Below are 24,490 nucleotides of genomic sequence, written 5' to 3' on the forward strand. Positions count from 1 at the left end.
TGATTCTGAAAGGAATCGAAGCTGGGTACGCTCTGCAGATGCAAATATAGAAAAACAAATTGGAGATGGGCCCCGTCATATTTCCCGCTAGCGAGCCCTATCCAACGCTTCTGCCAACCCAGCAGACGGAGTCTTCCGATGCAGCAGATAGCAGAGCTGCGGAAGGTTGCAGTCCCCGGACTGACGAAACAGAGCAGGAGACAGACGAGGACCTTTAGCCTAGACGAAGGAAACGCAACAACAGTGAGGGCTCGAGCGCAGGGCCGAGCTCCGCCAGTCGTCCTGTAGGACCCAGGCACAGGCGCACGGGAAGTGGAAGCGTTGCGGGATCGCCTCCTACCGCGGCCTCATGGCTGAAAAAGGATCGACGAACTGCTGTTCTTCATGTCAATAACATCAGAATGGTGTTCCGGGTTCGTGGCTCCGTCTGCAATGAGTATTCACGCCTACCAAGATCTGGAGCCAGCCATAGGGGAGTTCGCTGAAATACAAGGTCTTCTCCTCTTTCCGCCCCTTGCTGCAGAGAACAGGTTCATTGAGTCCAAGAGAGGGGAAGCGTCACCACAGTTGTAGACTGAGGTGGCGGCGGAAATTGTACCTCCGGACTTTCCCGGTTGAACGGAAACCCTTGCAGATGCGTGTCAGGTGCACGATTCTGTGTACGTCCGTGTCTTGAACTAAGAACGCAATCGCCGCACGCTGGACCCACAGCGGAATTGCCTTCCCGCGATAGGGACCCCAAGTGAGGGCACCTACCCTTCTAGGAGGCGCTCACGCCTCCACGTCGGGGCAGGAGAGGGGAGAGCGCATCTAGCGGAGCACGGCCTTCGAGCTTCCAAACAGGTGCCAAGCGGTGTAAGGGCTTCTATTGGAGGGGGAGTCTCAGCGCGGCGGGCGGCCGTACACTAGCGTATATTTGCCGCGGTGTTGCACGCACAACCCACTACTGCGCGTTCACTGCAAGAATTGGGAGCGTATCAGGTGAAGGTGGTGCATTGCTATGTAGTCATTTCAGAGGTTCATCTGTAGTATGGTCACAAAGGGTGTCTCGCGTCCTAGTGGATGAGGGTTTCGAATAGCTCGGCAATTGTTCAGCGTCGCCGGTGCTGCGGTTTTGCAGGTGGGGACACCACGTGTGTTTCTTGTCTATTTTCCCGTCGCTATGCACGACTGGAAACGTCGCCTGGGCCTCCCCGTGCCGATCAGTGTATGTGCCTACGTCGCGAACGGTGGGCGTTTCTCTTTCTCGTGCTGGCTTGCTGAGATTGTCGCACGTGTAGCGTACAGCTTGCCATCTAGTGCAGAGTCTCCTTCGGCAAATGAATCGACTGACGGTACGAGTGACAGTCATATCGAGGGTGCTCATGGTACAGCCGGACCGGCGGCCTGGCGAGCAGAAGGCACGTGGCGGCTCTGCTCTCTTGCTTGTATCCTGAAAGCAGAAGTGTCGTTTGGTGTACGAACGCTCAGGACTAACGCGGAAGAGGTATGTGACGCCATCAGACCGTTATGCCGAGCGTGGGTCAAGTCTGAAATCGTGAAGACGAAGGCGCCCGTGTTGCATCGCTCGGGGACAGCTGCTCTTGCCGTCAGAGTTGGTAATTGATTTCCGCTTCTTTCCCCTCAACTGCCAGAAAGCAGGCCCATATAACTGGATTATCCTGAAAAACTCACTACGGTGAGTTACTCGATTCTATGCCGGCGAGGGGCCTCTCGTGTCCCGAAGACCGCTGACGTGGGCGCATGTTCAATCCAGGACCTCAATCTCAAATGGACGGGAGTCTCTTCTACCCTGCTGCCGGTTTATAAGAGCTACAACGGCGGCATCGTCACCGATCGAAAACGCTTTGACTATTGTGAGCACAACATCCTTTACAGTAGTCGAGCATATCACAGCGCTGGCGTCGTGCTAGGGGTGGCTTGCTCCGCGAGGTCAAACTCCGCGCGCGCTGCGGGGACCGACGCACGGGGAAACGGATTGTCAGATGGCAGCCGAAGTCGGACCTGCGTGCTCGGGCTTTACTACCGTGCCTCGAACGATTTGGCCTCGCCATCCGAGGTGTGGTCGTACGGTGCGCTACACCTCATAACGCGATGCACAACCTTGCAACGAAGTGAGGCTGGATCCCGTTAAAAAGTGCCCTTCTTCGATACGTCCTAAATAACCGCCTCTGAGTGTACTTAGGTATGCCACGACTGTATGATAGTTCCTGCACAATACCACTGTTTGAGTACAAGGAAGCGTTCTCGCTCTCCTAACGCACCTAGCCCTCACGCAAGTTGGTGAAGCCTTCCCGTAAAGAACAAGCTATTTCAACGAGGCGATCACGTATTCCAAATTGATGCTGGCGTATCGTATGTGGGTCACGCTCGAATGGGCGTTACACATATATGAGCCCCCGCCTCTTCCGTTTAGACAATTTTATCTTGTGAACGCCGAGACCCTCTAGCTTGTCGGGCCCACATTCCTGTATTCCGTCGACATACCATGCGGGTTTTGAGCGGAGCAAACCCGACACGCACTGAGCCCCAGTCGCCCAATAATCCACAGGTTAGCTGGCCTCCAACCCAAGTGACTGCGGAGTTGCGAAAACTCTACATTCCCTCACATGCTCCAGCTGGCGAATGGACCTTACGACGTCATCGTCAATTTCGCCGTCTGCGTGGAAAATGCAAAGCCCCATCATAGTCTTTCCCTCGGGTGAACTAGCATCGTCTACCAGTCTCCGCCCGAGATGACAGTTCGCAACGTTGATGTTGGCTTCTGCCAGCTTCTGGGCCACGTTTGCCAATGTTCCGGCTTTGTCACTGCAAACAAATCCGAATAGGTCACATATGCGCATATGAGGCAGGTTAAACACCCAGCGCATATGCGACCTTTATCCACCATATGTAAATCAATGCGTATAGTTCGTATTGATGGGTACCTATGCCCGAAAAGCAACTCAGGGTACACTGATGCTTGGGAGAAAACGCGCGACCGCGCTGCATGGGGTGCAACTACTCGCGTTCTTGGCAGACATACAACTATATCGTGGTAACTGCTTCGGTGTGCTTGTTGTGGAAGGACACCAGAATGACTAATCGGAAACGCAGAAAATGATACCGCATGACGTCGCTGCTGGCTCCTGTCAACGATCCGCAATCGGTTGCGCCTAGCCAGTCTTCCAGTGACACCGCCGAAACGAGGTGCGCGCTGACTCCCTTCACGACGGCCAGCTTTAGTTCTGCCATACCCACGAATAAGATGAGAGTCTGTGACGGGCGAGTAATCTGAAGCAGGAGTTTTTATCTGGGGAGTAGCCTGAGACGGGATGACCGCCGTTTAGAATATTACCTGTGAAGGGTATACATCATGTAAATCGGCGGATCCTTCACGTCCGGTTCATCTTGATCAGCGGCTGAGGGGCTTCCATTTGCCGCGACACCGTTACACGTGTCTAGTGCTTCTTCCAAGCTCAGTCTTGCTTTGCGCTGCACACGTCGTCGAGATGGCATTTGAAGGTAAATCGGCGTACCCAGAAATTTCTTCAGCACAACACTACCATCCGCAGCGCAGCATCCTTCCACTGCGGCCACCGAGTTCTTCGTCTTGACAGTCAGTTCCAAAATAGAGTACTGTGGAGGAGCTGTCAGTTCCTCTGTCGCCAAGCAAAAAATAAACATAAAAGGTGTAACTGCTATAGGACGCGCATAGGCCGCAATCCAACAATCACCGCAATCAATATTCACGCATGCCGAGTGCTTCTGTCGTGATCGAGAAAAAACTCACAGTACCGGAGCTTCCCAGTTCCGCTCAGCGATGCCCCTACGCCGCCACAAAGTGGCATGGATGAAGATCCGTGCTTGCGGCAGTCATGCTCAAATTTATTTGATAGACACACGAAAAAGAGGGCTAAACACGGGCACGTTTACCATTGCCCAACGAAACACACAAGGCAAGCAACCTACTCATGAGGCAACCAACGTCCACAACAGGATCAACAATCCATTTTCTCCACAGTGTTTCTTCGTAGGTTCTGTCTGCACGGTATACGAGACGGCGTTATCCTTGGTCGCTAGCGTATGATTTTTTTACCTTTGGAAACGACGAGCTCAACCTTGTGTTCGTGGGCAATGCGCTTTACATTCACAAAGTTCACAATGTGATCGCACCGCGTCCTGAGCATGCCCTGTTTGAAAAAAGCATTTCTCACACACGAGTTGCTTCGCCTTTCTCTTATACCCTTCAATCAGAGGTCTTCGGGACCCGCGTTAACTGGCACAGTAGCTCTGTGGTACAAATCTTCCAGCCACACTCCTCATATGTGGGCAATACAGAGGCAACGCATTACTGGTCAGCCTTCAACACACGCCGCCAAGGCTCACACGTCCTTGACATGGCCGATCCCTGCTTCTTACGCATCGAAGATCGAGTTATCGGATACACTTCGTAAAGACACCGCACATCCTGGGAGTACCTCTCACAACGAACTGAACCTCTCTACTCTCACAGGGTCACAATCTCGATTATGGGGTGACACGTTTTTCTCCCTTTCATGGTCACGTTCCGTGACCGGGGAGTCTTGTCATGTAGTAATCTCTGTCTTAACAAAGACCGGTTGGCACAAACCTGCAGCTTCCATCGCATCTCAGTGTCAGCATCAACTCAGTAAGATGCTTTCGCTGTTGATCATCCTTTTTGTATCTTCTCATTTCACCACTCCTCATATGATGATATGCTGTTTGTGGCGAAACACTTCGCATAACTGGCAATCACAGTGTCGTAAAGAATTCGTTCATCCCGGCGGTAAGAAAGCACTGAAAGATTTCCCGACACAGTTGTTCCTCGTCAGTGTATTCGCTTGCGCGCACACACACGAGAGCACACTGAAGGTCTTTGGTTGCTGACAATAGGCCGCCCCCCCCCTCCAGTGCCTCACGCAGTGGCAACTAGGAACGGATTTCGTGGATAAGTCACGCGGACAACGCACCTGGGCAGCGGACAAGAGGAGGACGTCCGCATCCGCACTGTTTATGCTTCCGGTGATTTTCAAGCTTAGCGTCTCCACGGGCTCGTCGACTAATTTGCTGCATAGTCGCCCTGGTACATGCGAAGAATATGGCATTCGCACCCTATCCATAAGGAGACAGTAGTTCCCGCCATTCAGCCGCTCTTGAGAAGCCCTCTCCAGCGGCCACAGCACAATCACGCGCGTCACCTGCAATTATTCGGTGCGCTCCGAATCGTGCGGGCTACAGGCGTGTGACACAGTGGTTTGCTACAAGCATGGTCGACTCCCGCGGAAGCGATTGCAGTTCCTGCTGCACATTACACGCTTTGTTAAATGTGGCGAGCGTTAACAGTCTACGAGTGTTATGTGACCGACTTAGCGGTGCCACGCATCGATACTAGGACAAAGGGCAAATGCTACAGTGTTACCGTTTCTACTAACAGCTAATATTCCATGCTCGCACGTCCGCCTGACCTACCGAGAATCTCGGAAAGATGAACAACGCTGGCAAGATGCTGGGAGCGCACGCACTGTAGTTCAGGAGACAGTCAGACGAGGAACTGAATATCATTGAACCTGCTACGGCCGAGATCCTGTCTCCGCAGCAAGAACACGACTGACGCTCCCTCATGCACGTGCACGAGAGACCCCGAAAGGACTGAGCTGCTAAGGGTGGGCGAACAAATCAGTGCTTGCATGCGAAAGGCGAAGAAAGGCGGGAACCACAGGCGCACTAACAGTGACTTCCCTGACTTCTCGATACGTTTGCCGACTGTCCGGTGATAATGCGGTTGTTGTTGCTCATGAGCAAAACCCATACGGCCTCTTCATGAGCCACTTAAAGGCGCCCTACCTGAAGGTTGACGGCTGACTGCGGCAGACCGCCCAGCAGCGCCTCTCTGAACTGAAGAGCGACATCTACAGCCACGTTGTGCTGTGCCTCGAAAGTGCTTGCTCCTGAAAAAAACACGAGTCAGCCTGCGGACAGGAACGCTTACGAATTCGCTCCTCTCATTGCTCTTTGGCTTGGACAACCCCTGAACGACAGCGGCCTGACATTCCGGCAGACGGTCGTTGCGTGATAGTGACTCTACCATTCGAGCAAGCTCCGATGCAGACCGGCCCACTGTCTTGACGGTTGAAAACCGGAAACTGAGGCGACGGGAAAGTACCACCTTCAAGCAATTTTGTCGCTCAGTCGCTTGAAGAAACGAACCTATGTGGGGAGTGAGAATGATGTTTTTGCCCTTCTCCTTGGCTTGGATGAGGGGATTGTCCTTCGAAAACTCTTTCTCATTCTCGAACACGTCCATAGCGGCTCCAGCCAGGTCGCCTGCCATGAGGGCCTCCGCAACTGCCTTCTCGTCCACGACGCCCCCTGTTCACAGCGTACAGAGAGTTTGTCGCGTCACCTTCCCCACGACTGAATATGGAACAACATAACTTCCGCTACCCTTACAGATGTGAACAGCTCATATGCGGGTATTCTCTTCTTGCGCCCGGACACACCTCCATGCGGCCGATCTCACGGACAGCCTCGCGGGGAGCACGTCCGAAATTGCAAGATTCACCGGAGGTGCCCTACACATGAGGAAATAAGGTAGGCGCGCTACCGTCTAATGTACATTGTTCATGCGTCTTAGCGAAACAAATGCCTTAGCCTTCTACCGTAACAAAAGCGTTGCCGCATGTGCAACTAAAACAGGTTTTGACTCCAAAACCAGTGAACCGTGGGGATGCACGCAATGATGAACCGCTCACCCCGTGCGGCGTTGATTATACAAGCACCCTTTTTAACACCTTTCAGCTTCTCCGCATTGATAAGGTTCCGGGTGTGCTCAAGCAAAGGGACGTGCAGCGTAATGAAATCGCCTGCAATGGAGACGAAAAAAGCCTACAAAGAATGAGCCTTTACTTAACCTACCTACGGGCACCCGAATGGGCGTCGATGGACTCATACCAGTTATGGCCCCGGAGGGCTTCGCTGCCAACAAAGTGAGCGCCTGAATACCACCATGTGTCAATCTCTAACCCTGAGGAGTCGCTATGCTAGATCCAGACGTGTTCATGAGCTGGAATCGGGCTGCATCTGACGCTTCAGTCGACGAGCTCAAGGAGAGACAAAGGTTCGACTTGGGGCAAAGCGTCCCGTTAGAGCGGCCAGTCCACCTCCCGTTTCTGTAACGGGTGTGTACCAGTAATAACGAATCCGTCGGTATTTCATCGCCAACACGTAGGACGCAGAACCGCCTCTGTCGGTAGGACAGCTGTTGCTGATCGGCTGACTGCTGCGCCACCGCATGATGCTCAGCAAGAATGCCCTGATCACTCTGACGCCAGGACTACTCTCCCTGTTGTTCGCTCACTGGCAGCAAGAAGGGCATCAAGACCGACATTCCTGCAATTCATGGCCTTCGCTTTCTCCTCAGTGATAAAGGGGTCGTAGGTAAGAACCTCCATCCCTAGTGCATTGCAAACACGCGCGACGTGAGTACCGACCTGATAATACACAAGAAAAAAAGAAATCGCTTCACAGATTCCGAAATACGGTAGACAGACGCTGCGCACACCGCCGGCGAAAAGCCGTCACCGTAGAACGACTTTCCGTGCGTACGCACGAGGGAAGTCCCGAAGTGTTGGAAGACCCCTCCAAAAGTCATATCATAGGACTCAGAACTAGATTCTGCGTGTGCGAGGGTACAACCAGTGAATACTAGTGGGCAGACACGGCGTGCCCGAGAAACAACGTTGCACTCGATGTATCTCTGACTTACTTCACACTGTATTCTGTATTTCCGCAAGGAACGCTCGGACACTGGTGCCAAGCTGTGTATACGCAGTGTTTATCTACGTGTTACTCACGCAACCGTGGCTGAGTGCCACTACCGGTAATCGGCGAGAGAACGGAATCGATTCACGGTTTGCATGCTGGACGGACCCTGAGTCAAACACTTGCCTGGCCGAGACCAATAATTCCGATCGTCTTCTGATTCAGTTGTCTTCCCATGAATTTGCTCCGGGTCCATTCGCCTCTTGATACAGACACATCGGCCTGGGGTATCTTGCGCGCAAGTGCCATCATCAGGCCCAAGGTTAACTCCGCCGCCGCCACCCTGACTCCAAAATATCGAATACACGCACAATGCTACGGCGTAAGGACGACTAGGACAGAACGCTGGTGCATCTAGCTCTGCTATTGTTCGCAAAGATTTATCGCACTGCCAATTGTACCTCGCCGTCGGCGCACGGGCCGCGTATCAGGCAAACGCGTTCATTCTGTAGTAGTAACGGGGAGTGTTCGACGAGGAAATACTTACGTATTGCCATTTGGAGAGTTAACCACGAAGATACCCTGCGCTGTGGCCGCATCGACGCAGACGTTGTCTACACCGACACCGGCACGACCTGTAGAAGTTACACAAAAATCACACGCTCACGGCAGGACCACAGCGCAGTGATGTTTGGCAGGCCGCAAGCAAAACCTAGCCGCCACGCCCCCGCGGTGTGTTCACCCATGGATAGTACGCAAATTTTAAGCGGCTCTCTGGAGAAATATGGAGCGCGTCCCCATTTGACGGAAGTGCTGGAGGAAGAAAAAAGAAAGCAACGCCCGTCCCACCGATTATCTTTAGCCTGTGGCCATGTTTGATAATTTTGTCCGTCACGGTCGTGCCACTTCGAACCATGAGTCCGTCGTACTGTCCTGCATAGCAAGGGGCGTGAAATTGGAAAACAAGAGAATCAAACAGCGAATACAGCCTTCAACAGGGTGGCAGACATAAATATTTATTGGGAGAAAAGGGTAGGCACGACCTTGAATACGGGGACGCACAGTACAGCGTGACGTCACACCCTGTGGCTCATCACAACGTCTCTGAAATCCTTCAACAAACAGTGAACGCGATGCTTCTTCTCTCGTCGAATGGTCACTCCAGAAACTAGTAGCCACAGAATGAAGGACCTCCCTGACTGCGACGACGACCAAAGCCCCGCAGCATTCACGCCCTATTCCGCGCCATGCACACTGTCCACGTCGGAAGAATGCGATGCCCGCCTCCCTATAGTAGTTACTCCGTGGCTGACTTGACTTGGAAGCCTGGCTTTCCACTTCAAGTGCCCACTCAGCGCTGCTATGTTAAGCAATTGCAGAGAATCTTTTATGCAAAATGTGCACGCAACCTTTCGCTATCCAGTTCTCAACACTGGCCATGGTGCATGAAAGAAAATGTGTTTGCCGGCAAACAGAAATAATTAAGACCTAACCAGTAATCAGACTCGTAGTATACAGTCCCCCCAAGGTGTCTTCGCATCAGGAACCACGCTTGCGCAGCGTCCACTCCATGCGCATCCGCATATACATATATTTATATATCCCTTGCGCGCGAATCTATCGGTATCGTGTGTGTGCTCACATCTGCGCCCCCGAAACACCATCTCTCACTAGAGTTTTTTTTTCAGGCTCGCGTAAGTACCAGTGCTTCGAGCGGCAGTTAAAAGTGCTCCATACATCGTCATTCATAACTAAGGACAGCACACAGTGATACGCTGCCTTCAGCATCTACCGTAGCAGCAGCTGTTGGTTTTTTGAAGTCTCGCATATTAGAACACACGACGTGGCAGAACTGCGATAGCCAACTCCCGTGTGGAGCTACCTCTTGATTCGTATCGTAGCAGGCTGAAATTGAAAATGCGACGGAGGAAGGCATCCTCGGCAGTGACCCCCACAGGGGTAAAGAGGCTGTACGATGGTGCTGTTACGAGTGGAGTAGAACGTTTCATGCAATACGCTTCCAGCCGCGCTAATTCCGGCGTTTCTAAAACAGGCCAGTGGCAATCCGACTTACCAACAATGCTGCAGAGCTCCTCTTCAGGAAGTTTGAACTTTGTGTCTACATCAGCAAAGGACGAAAGAATTTCCATCCCCGCCTGGTCAATAGGGTCGCATACCAGCACGCGGAAACGGCTCTGCCTGAGCACGCAGACCGGGGCAAAACAGAGGGAAAGTGCCACGTATAAAGGAGAGGTTAGCAAGCCTCCTTCGACACGGTGTCCCTTTGGCCTTCAATAACAAGCTGGAAACGAGACAGGGCGAAGCGACAATCTGCTTCGGCGCGGACTACCGAAAGGCGCATCAGAGAGTGAGTCACTCAAAGTAATGCAGTAGTCTTGATGCCGCCGCCAGAGACAACGCGTGCGGCCGCAAGTAGACCACAGGTGTCCAAAGGCCGACCACCGAGAAGAGCCACTGCACATCACCAAATGAATTGGGCATGTTCTCACTGCTCTCTAGAAGCCTCCGTTACCACCACCACTGCGACCCTCCGCAGCACGAGCAGTCGCCAATCCGCTTTTGGTATTGGTAATTGACGCCTGATTCTGCGGCATCATAAATGGGCGATTCAGTCTACGTATGCGGCAGACAAAAACATCTACCGCATTGAAGCTTGGGGCACACAGTGCAAACAATTTGACCACGGTACCATCACTCCGCTCGACGACCCGGCGTAGCATCCACTGAGACGGTCAGATGCTGCTGGGTCTCTTCAGGGGACCCAGCAGCGAAAGCCAGCAATCGGTGGCTTCCAGTTGTCAAAGAAACTGATTAGTTTCGAAACTAAGAAAGCACAATTACACGGCCCGTATTTAAGCACGCGCGTCTCCGCGGCGTTCTCGAAGAGGTGGACCCCGACCTTCCACACAACCCGTATCACCGAGAAAGCATTATGAATAAAACAGACGGTGGGGTACACTCAAGCACTGGAGAAAGACGTGACCCGTCAGGGTAGCGATAATTTCCCAGCCAGAAACTTGCTCAGCTCGTTCCGTCCCATAATACCTCAAGATGCGTCGATGCCTAATACAATCTAGTATGTGTGGCCTTGTCGGTGCAGCTCACTCACTTCTTTTGTCTCTTTCGAGGAGAATCACCTTCCATCTTGAAATAGTGCCAGGCACCTGCGAAAAAGAAGAGGCTTATGACGTTGCGACCCACCAGTAAATGAGCCGGAACATTCCCAACGCAAGAAGGCAGCCGAAAGCGCTGTCCACGGGCTACCAAGCCGCGCCACTCGTGTCGAAGTCTTGGCGCAGGCTCGTTCTGTGGTCCCGTCCACACTGTATCTGCAACACACTATAGCGTTTTCTACAAGCGCCAGTTTTGCTGCTGTGAAGAAAGTCAAACGGAGTAAAATCAATTTCGTCTAATTGCGACAACGGGCGCCTTCCAGCGGCGGCGTCGCTGACGTGTCGTCCACCATGATGATGTATTGCCGTGGTCGCCACTCTTGTCAGGACTTGGTCGGTAAAAAGCATGCGCTTCCAGTGATGTGGATGACCCACCTGCGGCTGGGTCACGAAGCCGCACACTCAAAATATGGTGGAACACACCCAAAAGCGTGGTCGTATACAAAGAATTGTAGACGCCACGACGTGGCACAGTGGACCACCAGGAACACGCAGATAATCGCCATTTGGCAATATGCACATCGACCTGGAAACACTAGTGTGATGAACGCCGCAGCAACACGGGGAACGTCAGATTAAGTCCAGCCACAAGTCAGTTGCATTCTTGAAGCAAACCAGGTGCCATAGCTCCCTGTCAATTAATCTGATCAGCTGCCATCCTCGCGTGGCGTCTTTCAGCAGATGCCGAGACGAGAGGTCGAATGGAGCAATGACTTTCAGTTCTCACTGAGCTCGGTAAGGCCGAATCTGTAGTCGCCGGAAGTACCTCGGAGCCTAAGACGTACAAGCCACATCTGCTCCCAGAGTCATGAGCTGATTCCTTCTCGCTTGGCGTCCGCGGGTTCTGTCGCGGAGTAACGGCACAAGCAGAGCCTGCAGCGTCCCTCGATGATGAGGTCATGGCCGCCTTCACATAGCTGGCTGGTTTTTACAGTCGTGGCTCTGTCCACGGTTCAGTGCATCTGGGAAAGCTATACCGGCACGCTGTTTAAGAAAGTGCGGACAGCTTGGCCCGGTGGGCGAAGTGCATGCACAGGACGACGGTGCCGTTGGCAGGCGGAAGCTGGCCTACACAGCCTGCGTACCTTCTCGCGCGGACGTGAGCCGCTACGGATGATGAGACGACGTAAATTCACCTCTCATGAGAAAGAAGGCGTGTGCTCTAAGAAAAAGCAAAATCAGTGCCGTCAACGCGAACCCTGCTGCGGCTACCACTTCTTGCGCTGTTGCCGGCCGGTGTCAGATTGCATGTGTCTACTCACGTTCTGCTGCGTATTCGCTTGAATACAACCGATGGCAACAAAGACAGAAGCGTAGCGGCAGCGAGCGGATTCTCAACATACATTAGGTGTAAAGAACTGCTAGGTTCCACTGCGGCGGGACGGATCGTACATGTTCGCGCACTGGTCAGTGCCTGCCAAGTATCTTCCCGGTGGGAAGTGCAGCCTTTCAGACTAGTTCAGAAAAACAACGCTGGGAAGGGTTCTAAACTCGCAACCAGGGGAGGAGCCGCGACCGTGGGTTTTCAGCGTTGGACTTGGCTTTATGAGCTGGCGTGGATACTTTCTGATGCTGTTCCTTGTCGATTCCTAGAAGGAATCCTATGAACCAATTATGCCTCTACTTCGATGGCATTTTCACTGTGTGTGTTGAAGGAGCAAAAGGCCACCCGTATATTGACTGGTGCGCTAGTATAAAGGACATCCCGCGCCGCAAACCGAGAAGCATTTTGAGCTCTCGTAGCTCAGTTGGTTAGAGCGTCGGTCTTATGAGCCGAAAGTCGTGGGTTCGATCCCCACCGGGAGCAAGAGGAGACCGAAGTTTTTATTTACTTAGAACTGGTAGGATCTTTCCCAAGGAACGCATGCACATCAGTACCTTCCTTGTTGCAATGCCCCAAAATTCAGGGCACACTAAGACTTCAGCCGACTTTGGCGGGTTCAGGAAGGCCCCGTCCTCACGCTGCAGTTCCACGCTGAATGAACACTTTCGCACAAACCCTCACCCTCGCATTGCACTGGTAATCTCCATCTCAATTTACCACCGGTACTACCATTCCTACAGATCTAATATACTATATTTTCAGACTCACTGCCGAGATTCTCATGTCCTTCCCACCGCCATTCTGGAAGTGTTGAAATCTAGGGACAACGCTGCCGGCAGCTCACGGCAAGACATCGCAGTTGCCATGTTAGTTGCAGCCGCTGGCACATCCAGACCACCAGCCTTCCTTCGTTCCTGTCCGTCAAGAAGGCTAACACAGTGGGATATATCGGGACAAACTGCACAGGGATCAGAGGAGCAGGGGGCTGATGTTGTGCCACTGTAATCGCTCGTGCCTTATGTCGAGCGCGGGCGTCCCCGTGCAAGCGAACTCTGGCGCTCCATGCAGGCGCGTCTTGTAGCTGCCCATGCGCGCTGCAGGTCGGGCCATCCGCGCCACCCACGCTTTTCAATCGGCACCCTTTGATGGGGCTTTCAAGCGTGCTCGTTCGTATGTGATGGTCGGCGTATTGAGGGGCGCCTGCAAGATTCGTGATGTTTTTCGGAGGAGACTACAGAAGATAGCTCACAGTGCACTGTCTCGTATAGCTATTTCGCTTGTGCAGCCACTAGCAACGCCATGCTAAAAACAAAGGCGGGCAGGAGTGTATACACCTCTTTCCAAGAACCGCTGTACACGTTTTAATCGTTTTCCCGAAGTGACATTCACGCGAAGATCCATTGTCTTCTCAACCTTGGAGGCGTTCCCTTTCGTCCGTATTGTTTACCGTTCGTCCACGTCGTGTGGCCGGTATGAGGAACCTGTCTCGCGCCTGAGGCATGTGAGGCGTGTTGTATGCGTCGGTCAACTGAATGGGTGTATCATCCTCCTCACTACTCTCTTCCGCAGCGCAAGGGTCACCCGAGTTGTTCTTCATATTTTTCTTCCTAAAGCTGCCCCGTGTAACCGAGGAACGTCTGGTAATGAATGCGCTGGGCCGCGTTTCTCCCAGCAAAGTTGAAGAAGTCGGGGGGTCTGGCTAAATCAAGCGATAGCCTTTGTGAGTGTCTGGGGGATTGTCAAGAAGAGGCTGCCGAATTTTTTCAGCGGCTGTCTTCAAATCACTTCTCGTGTAAGCGAGTGCACTTCCACCACGTCGGTTGGGACACCCCCGGGAGAGTCCGGATTCAGGGGTGGTAAGGAAGCACCGCGTCCGTTACGCGAGCCCCCGCACCAGGATCAGCAATCATGTGAAATCATGCCGCCTTCTGCATTGAAAGACTGCTCACCACAGGCTCCACTGCCAGGTCGATCGACGATGGCAGCTGATGAAATCTCTAGCGCTGCCTTATGCACCAAGACAACGACTGCTTACTTTTCGGACGAAGAGAACGCTGCAGGTCGTCTCCATTTTTTCGAGCCAGGACATCTTCTTCAAGAAGATGACGCATCGCAAGGCTCTACCGCTGCATCAGGTGCCAAGTCGTCACCACGTGTTCCTTATTCAATACCATCTCAGCTGCAGAGCGGCTCGCCGTGCACCTCTCTTTCGAAGCAGAGGGAAGACAGAAATATCGTAATGGCAAGGACGTACGCCACTGCCAACTTTGCTTCTCATGAATCATATGCTCGTGAAATGGCTGCACGCCAATCACGTGTATCAGGCGCCTCGATGGATCGGTCTCGAATCGGTGGGAGTAGCGCATCTTCAGTGGCTCAGTCTGGATTGCATGAGAGACCAACACCATGTTCCTCCTCCTCTGTGCACATTGAGTCCCCAAGCCAAAATTGTCGAAGGGGGGTGTCCGGATATTCGTCAACCCAAGCCGTTCTTCCACGCTATGGCATTAGGGAGCAGATCTCCATAACAGATTCTCACGGTGCCCAAGCCGTCCCCATGCTGAATTGGGCCTCGTCGCCTTCCTTCCGGTTGCCGCTACATGCTGTCAAGAACAGCGGGTCTGAGGCGTTTTGTGCTTCTCCGTGTGTGTTGACGTCTGTGGCTCGATCGTGCGCTATGGAGCTACCGCAAAGGCGTCTTGAAACCTTCACATGCCAAAAGAAAAATGATCTTGAGTTGTCCTCTAGAGCAGGGTCTTCTGTCGGATTCCTCCGTCCTGAGTTCATATCGGATCCTCACAGGCTTGTGGCGAACGGAAACGCTTGTGTTGTGGAGAGCACAGGCCCAGGGGGAAGACAGCGTGCGACGGCAGGCGGATGCCATGCTGCGGAGTCTCTGTCCGGCAACCAGACCGCCCATACAAAACAGCAAGATGCGTGTGACGCCCTGAAGGCGGTCCCTTCAGATACCGACCACTGGATGGAAGCTTTATCGAGGGGCGTGAAATCGGGAGACGGATCTGTCCCAGCACGTGTAGATGCGGCGAATGCACTCCGTGAGGCGTCTCAACAAGAAGTCGTCTGCCCAAACAGTGCCACGTCGCCATGTCTCTCGAAGAGAAATCCATCAGCAGGAAGCACCGCCGATCGCCTGAGTGTCTCTGCATCCATTCCGTATCGCCCAGGTGCGCCTCAGCCAATTGACGCTGGGAAGGACTCTAAGCGTTTGCGTGACTCTTTGTCTCCGACTGCCGTGGCAGTCGGGGTCACTACGCCTCTTTCAGTGGGGCGGACCGAGAATGGTGCCGCAGTGCCAGTTGAGGCAGGACAAGAATCTGAATCCCCCGTTCTTTGCCGGCAATCCGGAGAACACGGCGTGCATCATGGTGCCTTTGGCTCCTCGCGGGGGGTGCTGGACTCTGTGCAGCAGAAAAACTGCGATGCTGGGAGAGGTCCGTGGAAAAGCTCCGACGTGTCCGGATTATCGCTCTCCGGGCTGCCGTTAGAAAGTAGCTCTGCCCTAGGAGATCTGCGCACACCTGCTCGGCTGGTTCACGCAGGAGATATTCCAAGGGAGAAGGTCCCCTATGGCAAAGCCGGCCTCTTCTCAACAGTGAAGACTGAGTGGAAACCGAGTCGCTGTGTCGTCGCCGAGACCTTGCCAGCTCAAGCATCCCCTTCTCTAACAAGTAACCCTGCTGCTACGGCCCTCAATTTTCATGACTCCGGGGCGGCTTCGGTTCCTGAGTCACGAACCGCAGGACATGCCGGCTACTTGACCCGAGTCACCAATTGCTCCAGCTTAGATTTGTCTCCAAAAGGTACCCACACAGGACGAGCCTCCGATGGAGTTCCGGGCAGTGGTTTCGTCCGTGTGTCTGTAAATGGTGGTCGAAATCTGGACAGTATGCATGCTAGCAACGCTCACTTCGGTGAGAGTCAACTCACATCCGTCGACCGAAGCGATGCTTCCGACCAGCATACATCGTTGCAGGCGGGAGTCTGCGTTGGCACAGACCGGCCGGCGCCTCACTCTGTAGTCACGGCTTCTAGGGGCAGTGGTCCCCCTCTCGTTCAGTCTCAGCTGCGCCCGATGCTACAGCGGTGGTGTGCAGAGTCCCCTCCGGTAGATCCAGGCGTGAGCGACCGACCTGTTGTTCACCGTCCGCTGCTTTCTTCAAATATCAAGCATCCTGATGTCAGGATAGCTTTGCAAGTTAATCGCATTCTTTCCGAGAAGAAGCTTGATCTCCACGGGCAAGCGCACGTGATGCAGCATCCCTCTTCCTCTCCAGGAGGCGAACCTGCTGGGGTCTGGCAAACCCTGCATCGTGATTCTGCTTGTCTGAGGGGGGGCAGTCAGGTAGTGCATCGGCCAGCAGAATGGCAACTGCAGACCGTGCACGCCGGGGGTCGGAATGCATTTTTTGAAACGCCGAACGTTCAGCAACGCGAAAACGGTGCCACGGTCGAGAGTGCCCACGTTTGTCCAACACACGTGCCACCTCACCCGCATGTCAACACTGGCGACGCGGTAATCCCACGTAATACTGCATCATTCCTGGAGCAGAAAAAGGAGTGTGACGGTGTCCTAGGAGAGATCCGCCATCATACCGCATCTTCTAGATCAAGCGTGCCACCTACGATTACGCGAGGCGAAGCGCCACACGATTCGCCGGACAGCACGAATCACTCCTGGGGCACGAAGGCATTCATACATGAGGATGGTGAGAGTACATGGTTCACATCTGACCGACACTGCGAACAGGAAGTCCGTCAACAACCTGGAGGTACGATGAAACTAGTTGGCGATTTTCATGGAAGTCCGAGCTTGTGTGATTTCCCTGATGGTGGACATGCTTGCACACGTGGCGGCGGTGATTACGCTGCAAGTGTTCGAGTGGCAGCGCAGGAGTTGCCTTCAAAAGGAAGTGCTCCCGCGGACCGCCAGAGCGATGGTACGGAGACCCTAACTAGCGAAGATGGGCGTCTGTGCCAGCGGACGGAGGTGGAGCTTGATATTTCCGGCAAGAAGTGCAACTGCTCTTCTGAAGCAGCGGGCGAGCAGTCTGCAAATCCTAGGAGTCTCTGTACTGTATCAGAACACCTCACGCCGGTGTCTCCAACTTCACCTTCCCCCCTCTCTTCCGTGCCGAGCAACACTGAAGCCTCCTCAGCATCTGCGAATGCATGTCCCGTACAGCCTGAAGTCGCTTCTTCCTCATTGCAGGAGCAAACAATTTCTGCAGCGGAAGGTCCCTCGCGCGCGCCTTCTGATTCGAAGTCGCCGACCTTCGCGGGAAACTCGTGTGCAAGAGATTTAACGCTGTGCAGCTCGGCGTCAACGCCGCGCCGATCCCAGCTACCAGTTATTGCAGATGAGCCTTCTTCGCATGGCGAACTGCGAGACATTCTCACGCAGACAAATGATCCATCAGTGCGGACTCAACAACGAGACTGCGGCAAGCGGGTAGGATTTTCCAACGATGCTAGCATTCGGCAAAAGGACAGCGGCAAAGGAGTACGGCGGCCGGGGCTGTCCTTATCCGAGTGGATGACTCTATTACAAGTTTCACGCGCAGATGCGGTTCGCGTGAATTCCGTAGTGGACGAGTTTGAGAGACGGAAAGTCAGGCCGGAGTCCAACAAACAGAAATCTGCAGAAGGATCACGATGTGGATCTGCCACTTGTCCAACGTCTCCAGCTACAGGAGGAGTCGGGAAAGGCGACCCAGTTGCGACAGAAGATTTAGATCTCCATCTGCTGGCAGGTGATGTAGCCCGTCAGCGGTGGATCAATGATCGCAATCCTCCAAGGAGTGAGACTGCTCAAGGATATGCAGAAGATGACGTGAAGATCAAGAGATTGCTTACTGACGCCGTTTCTATCTTCTGCATCATGAACGGAGTTTCTTACTGGCAAGGTAGGCAGCAGTCCCACAGGTGACAGACGAGGGATCAGGGCGCCGAGTATAGGCGATGACATTCCCGGAGGGACGCCATCAATGGAGGCTCGTATGCTTCGACTGCGAGACGGGGGAACGTAGCCATGTCATTTTGGTTCTGTTAACCAGGATGACGGCTATGGTTTGCGGCATACGACAGCAGGGCAAATAGGGACAGATTAGCACCCAGCCTATTCGCCCTGTGAGTTCGTTCTTTTTTGCTGAAAGCGTCGTGTACCCTTTTATGCGTCTTCTAAAATATTCGAAGTCACGAGATTCCCAGGTAGTCCGTACAGTTGTTTCGTTTTCCCTCAGGCATGCACGACCTATGCGCTGCATTTCTTTTCCTTTCTCCGACGCCTTCCCTACCTCAATTAGTGCTGCTCTTTGAAGCATTTGTGATGCTCTTCGCCCCCTGGTTGCTGCTCCCGCCACAGCAGTCCCTCGAGCATTCGGCCAACGTAACGAGGCTCTTTAGGTAAATTACCAACTGGAGTGTATTGTGTGGCATGTCACTGGCAGGATTACCAAATATTGACAGGCAGCCGCCGCCGTCACGCTCCCGTAGATACAGAACAGGACAGACGGTACAGAGTGTCAGGGGAGAGGCGCGTTCCGCGAGACATTCTGATTCTTGTGTTGCCCTGTATCTGAATTGGCTGGAGCCGCTAGACTGATGATTAGAGCGTAGGGTTATGGTGCAACAGCAATGGCGTCTCACTTGACACTTCGGTGCTTGCGCTCTTAGAACTATTATTCGACTGTGGTTTGATGAACCTGCCGCTGGTGATGTGCCTTGTGTTTTCCACCTCTGTTTCAGGCAGTTACTGCAGTTTTTCTCTCCTGCTGTGACAAGCGAAGTTGAACGTCTCATCCCTTCTGTCACGTGGAGTCAAACAACGTAAGGCCGGTAGTATCCCGAACACGCTGCAGGTCGTAGCGTGTCTTTATGGCGCTGGTGCTTCAAATGCAAATTCAGCAGGAGGTGTTACCTCACGTCATACCCACCAATGCACTGGAATAAGAGACCAGCTGGACACGCTACAGAAGTCGGTTTGGACTATTGTCAGCAAACCTTCCAGAAAATTAACGGGGTGTCTAGGGAGGGAAACGGCGCCTACACGTTTGCCTGACACATCTGTTCTGCAAATATGCATCCGTCATTCCCTCCCAGTACAGGTCGATTGACCTTGTTTGGTTCTGCAGGCTAATTCACACGCTTGGATTTTCACGATTTCGTGATCCACGAACGCTTCTTGCTATATGGCGTTGCATTTTGGAGCTTCGAGTAGGTCGCAGAGGGTTCCGCCCGAGGCGTCTTTCCAAGAATAAGGTCAATGACGCACAGCGAAACGCAGCACAGCGGCGGTGATGATTTGCCTGCCCCTGAGTCTGATGGAAAGTATGAGGGTCTGTATGCGACTGTGCCTCTCTACAAGCAGGTCGCCAGCCGGAACTACTTCGCGTCGAAAGTTTTTTCTATGAGCCAGGACAATGGTGCATCTTCTCCTCCCCAAATTTAGGTCTTCCTATTTGTCCTTGACTTTTATTCCAATCTCGGATTGTGCGACCTCTACTGACCCAGCAGGCATACGTCCAGGTGCACTTAAAATACCTCCTGGCTGTCATGCGTTCTTGAAGCGCTGTCGATTTTGGACTGGTCATGTTTCGTTGATGCCGCACTAAACTGTTGAAGTTTCTCGTCGAAAAAACCGATTCCTACTAACAAAGCAGTCACGTGGGTCCGTCAATGCTGTCCCTTTCTCTGTGCCGGCGTTCAGGCTCCGGATGATGCTACGCCGTTAGGATACTTTTTTTTCCTTCTTGCTTACGCGGACCTACATAAAGAAGAACTTCGCAAATATCCGGAGATAATAATCAATAGTGATGTTTCTTTCGATCACTCCTGCTTCTCAAGAGAGCCCTGCCCTGCGTGCCGTGAGTGCCACAAAGCATCGTCAAGCATGTGCAACACCCCGGGGTGTGAGCTAGTTTTGAGTTCATTCTTCGCGGATCAGTAAACCTCGCGCGAGTGCTGGCCTTAGAGGCATCACATGCATGGACACCTCCACTGGTATTAATGCATCGTATAGCTGTCCAGTGTCTGCTGTCTGTCAGTCCACAACCGTCGCCCAACCCTTCGCCCCGCTACCCTGAACAGGCGGAAGAAGGCGACAAAGCAGTTCTAGGTCATATTCCACCGCTCACATTGATAGCGTGGGAAAGACTTATATATTCCCATTTTTGTGTAACCTCGTTTTCGTTTGGCATTATTTTCTGTGTTTCATAGATGAAGAAGAAATTCCCTCCTCTACGAGCGCGATTTCACAGCTCGATGATAGTTCTGAATTGCCAACTTGGCAGCGTAAGGCACACAATTCATCGAATGATGGTACCTCTCTTGTTGCTGGTTTGTATGCGGTGGGTTCTATTTTGCGGTATACAGTGCATGTCACTGCTGTCATGCTCCGTGAAACCATTGACAGCAGAACTCGGGGGCCCTTCACTACAAACGCGAGGGTAACAAGCGCACTCTTGGGCTATAGTCGCGTCTGGTCGTTCGGCGCCTACCGCTCGTTCTTTGGTGGATCGTCATACGTGAGGGGACTTGGGGATCATGGAATTCGGAGATATATGTGTTCGTCTTTCGTGCGTATGGTGATGGTTTTTTTTCGCAGGTTCGTTTCCCCTTCGCCGTGTGTTGCATTGCATGTTCAAGCTATACTCGCTGACACCACCTACTGCTCTGCAGGATCTTCAGGCTCTAATTGTCACGTGGTGAGCCTCAGATCAGAACTGCGAGAGTAGTCAGTTCCCTGTCGCCGATCCGCGAAGCACGGAACGCGTGAACATGTTTATGGAAGACATACTCTTTTCGCAGAGGGCAGTGGATTTGCATTCGTTTTGCTCGTTTTTCAGAGGCTTGGTGGTACTGGAGGATCTGCTGTGGTACCCGTCTGGGAGTGTCGCCGACATCGCGTTGCAGTCGCGATTTTTACTGTAGTATTATCTATCCTGAAATAGCTTTCTCTGTGCTGCTTCTCGTCGTGCAGCTCCTCTCTCGCTCGGTCAGGGCTACGCGACTCTCTACCGCGTCACCTCTCTCGGATATCTCCGGTGTCTCCTGTTCGGCAACAGGAGCAATTCGCAAAAGAGACCGCACAATTTTTCAGCGCGTCGAGCAGCGACCCAAGCTCGTTAGCGATGAGTTCTGAGATGCGGGCTGCAACGGACACGAGTGCTAAAGCGAAAATGGACCTCATGTCCTTGCAGAACTCGCTTTGCTTGTCTTTGGATCCGCTGGACCTACTCACGGAGCTGCACACTCCCCTTCGATGTAGGCAGGATGCCTTTGATTCCGTCTCGAGGTAAGGATGTTATCTCTTGGAGGTCTGTGGGCGAGGATCAACCTATGGATGGAAAAATTGGACGACAACGGTATTCGGGATGGGCTACTTCGGGCTGGAGATCCACCCTCATCCGCTCGCGGTCCACTATGTTTTTCGTCGTTTGACGTTGTTCTCTTTGCTCAGGCATCTCGTTTCCCCTACATCCATTACCCTCGATTCCTCATCTAATGATGATGCCTTCTACGGACTCCTGGCTCTGATCCGCGGGGCCATGTCCTCTCGTCGCGCCCGAAACTCCACGTCCCGCTCAGGCATACCGGAAGCCCCTGCCGAGGGGGGTGCCTCACAGACTAGTGCGTCCTGTGAGGAGGACTCAATCAGCTCAAATGTGGACCTGGCATCGCACAGTCGGGAGGCTCGTGATGGCGCGACCTGCCCCATGTCTAAAGGCCCCCTCGCGAGATCGAGGGTGCTCGAGAAACGAGGCACAGCAGGCGCCTGCCCCATAGTTGACACGTCCGCCGCATCAGCGTGGATATCAGACTCAGTCGAAGTTCACTTCTTGGATCTCCGATCAGCCTCACAACGTCAGTGCGGTCCCGCGGTCCAAACGCTACTTGGACTTGGTCCTGATCGCCTACCCGGTGGCGCCCGGTATCGGGTGATACCTGTCAGAACACAAAGGGGGCTCCGAAAAGCAGTAGACAACTGTTCAATCAATGCCAAAGACAGCCAGGCGGGGCGACGAAGTTTGACGGTTGGATGGGGTAGGTTGCCTTCGTCGGGACCGACTCCTAGCACGTTAGAGGCGGGCTCGTCTTCTTTGTGTCAGCATCAAGCAAGCGAACCTGCTGCCTTCGACAACATGCATGTCATGCGGAGAAGTGCACTGCCGCAAATCATCGCCGGAGACGCCGGTAAATCTTGTCCAACGTCTGCGGGCCTCCGTAAAAGAATAGCGCAAGGGCCGTGTGAGGTACAGGGAAGCCTTAAAAACTATGTGTCCGTCCAGCAGTCTCGGGGTGTTGCTGTCGAAGGTAGCGGAGTTTGGCTCATGCGACGGCGAAGGCATCGAAAGGGTGTCGTACGGGAAAAAAACGTACAAAGCGTTTCTCGCAACAAATTGGTGCAGACGACCACTCCTCTGGGGACTCATGACAGAGAGGAGGGTGGTCACAACAGTATCAGCTTGGACAACCTCATCGATGATATTCACGAAACGGAAACAACAACGCCAGAGTAAGTATCAGAAGAGCATTTCGCATCACATAGACGACTCAAGCGTTTCGTACGTGATATCTATTTTTGCAATCTGCTTTCGATGTTCCTTTGAGGGTCTTGGCGACATGTATTGCCCGGTCCGTCCCACCTGCCTTCAACTGCCGCCCCTGAGCTGATACCATGCCAGTCACATGGCACAGGGAAACAGAAGTTTCCGATAGCAACGCTTCTGAATTCTGTGTTTCGACTTGGATAGCCATGTGCTTCTCGTCGTACTGGTGTCTTTTGCTGCCAGGGTCATGCGCATCTGGATTCTCATCCCAGATGGAACGCAAATTAACGAAGAACTGCTCGACTTCGGACTCCTTTACCCCAACGTACCATGGTCTGAAATGTCCGTGCTTCAAGAAGCCTACGTTCGCCTTACATCTGCTGCGGTTAGAGGTAAGAATATCAAATAGTCTCAGCACAGATTTGGCCCTCATCCTGTTTCGTATCCGCTGATGGTTTGACCAAACAGCCGTGTAAGCCCCGTGTGTTGCTTCATCGGGTTGTGCCAGTGCCAAGCTTGAGTTAACACAAGTTTTCCCCCGCACGCGACCCGAGTTGGTCCATCGGTCTGCGACGGCGGCGCGCCGCCGCCTTTCCCTATCTAATGATTGATGTCGAACAGACACGGCATTGCGTGCGGACACTGTATCCACGATATTTCGATCTGTGCTATTGCAACCAGGTGTGCTGCTCCTGAATGGCGGATTCAGCGCTCTAAAGGGTGCAATACAGCGGCTGCAACCCTCGCTTCGCGACAGACTCACACCTCGTCCGGTCTCGAGTGCCGCCTTGCAGGCGGTAGAGTTGCTGGAACAGCGAGGTTCCACAAGGGATGGCACCGCCGACCTTCCCCTTCTTGCAGCTACTTCTGACCCTGCTGGTGTCCACACGGCTGTGAATCTTCGTGAAACCGTAGCGCATCTGCCTGAAGACCTGGAGCTGCGGTCAGGGGTATGCACACGAAAGGAATATATTCTCACCCTTCAGCAAATTCCACGCCTTCAGCGGCGACGTCGGAAAGTCCGGTCACCCGACCTGCCAGTGAAAGTGTCTGCAGACTCAGAGACCCCTGCTCCAGGCACGCCGACGTCGGCTATGCGAGGCGTTGGTCAGGCGATTGCAACATGGCTGTTTGACAGGGGAGAGCCTGTCAAAAGAGCAAATAGTCACAACGCAAGTAATTCGCATTACCAAAACGGTCAATTGCTGCCTTCTGGGCAGGTTCCTACTAAGGGCCAAGTGCCGACACCCGCCAACAAAGATATTCAGAAGCATCAACGGATGTCTTTTCTTATGTCGTCGCCAGTGTCATGGTCTCAATGTGCTCCGTCCATCGCCGGCGCCGCTTTAGTGGAGCGCCCACCTGTGGCCGAGGAAACAGCCCGTTATTGCCCGGTTTCGGGAACTGCATCAGGGCCACACTAGAACCTTCAGTTCTTTTCCATGTCGTGTCTAGAAATTCCCACTTTGTGAGTAGATCTACTCGATGGCAACGCAGTGGGTTCATGGGCTTTCAGTGGCAATCCATACTGTGCGTTCTTATATCAAAACCATCCGATTTTCGTGTCACGTGTTTGAGCTATCTCGGCGTGTTCGATTCCCCTTGTGCCGCCCGCCATCCGTACCTGCCCCCCCCCCCCC

The 24,490-nt window shown here is 53.3% G+C and overlaps 2 protein-coding genes and 1 non-coding gene across 3 annotated transcripts; 2 read left to right on the plus strand and 1 right to left on the minus strand.

Annotated features, from left to right (window-relative positions):
* Positions 1-2,552: 2,552 nt before the first annotated feature.
* On the minus strand, positions 2,553-10,929 carry BESB_082640 (D-3-phosphoglycerate dehydrogenase; the record flags this gene model as incomplete). Its single annotated transcript, XM_029366614.1, has 14 exons — positions 2,553-2,808; positions 3,338-3,641; positions 4,079-4,172; positions 4,974-5,083; positions 5,473-5,524; positions 5,848-5,951; positions 6,211-6,372; positions 6,756-6,866; positions 7,361-7,493; positions 8,035-8,107; positions 8,312-8,399; positions 8,614-8,697; positions 9,839-9,963; positions 10,895-10,929. The coding sequence occupies 14 exons, from the start codon at positions 10,927-10,929 to the stop codon at positions 2,553-2,555; spliced, it is 1,731 nt and encodes a 576-aa protein (XP_029217074.1).
* A 1,762-nt stretch (positions 10,930-12,691) lies between these two features.
* BESB_085800 lies at positions 12,692-12,765 on the plus strand. The gene has a single exon. It is a non-coding gene; the product is annotated as a tRNA-Ile (tRNA).
* A 4,312-nt stretch (positions 12,766-17,077) lies between these two features.
* On the plus strand, positions 17,078-24,274 carry BESB_082650 (TBC domain-containing protein; the record flags this gene model as incomplete). Its single annotated transcript, XM_029366615.1, has 11 exons — positions 17,078-18,206; positions 18,543-18,705; positions 19,048-19,128; positions 19,434-19,515; positions 20,009-20,165; positions 20,518-20,592; positions 20,906-21,005; positions 21,281-21,595; positions 21,761-22,816; positions 23,094-23,242; positions 23,532-24,274. The coding sequence occupies 11 exons, from the start codon at positions 17,078-17,080 to the stop codon at positions 24,272-24,274; spliced, it is 4,050 nt and encodes a 1,349-aa protein (XP_029217075.1).
* Positions 24,275-24,490: the final 216 nt, after the last annotated feature.

Source organism: Besnoitia besnoiti, chromosome VIII (genome assembly GCF_002563875.1).
Source record: "Besnoitia besnoiti strain Bb-Ger1 chromosome VIII, whole genome shotgun sequence".
NCBI classification, from domain to species: domain Eukaryota; phylum Apicomplexa; class Conoidasida; order Eucoccidiorida; family Sarcocystidae; genus Besnoitia; species Besnoitia besnoiti.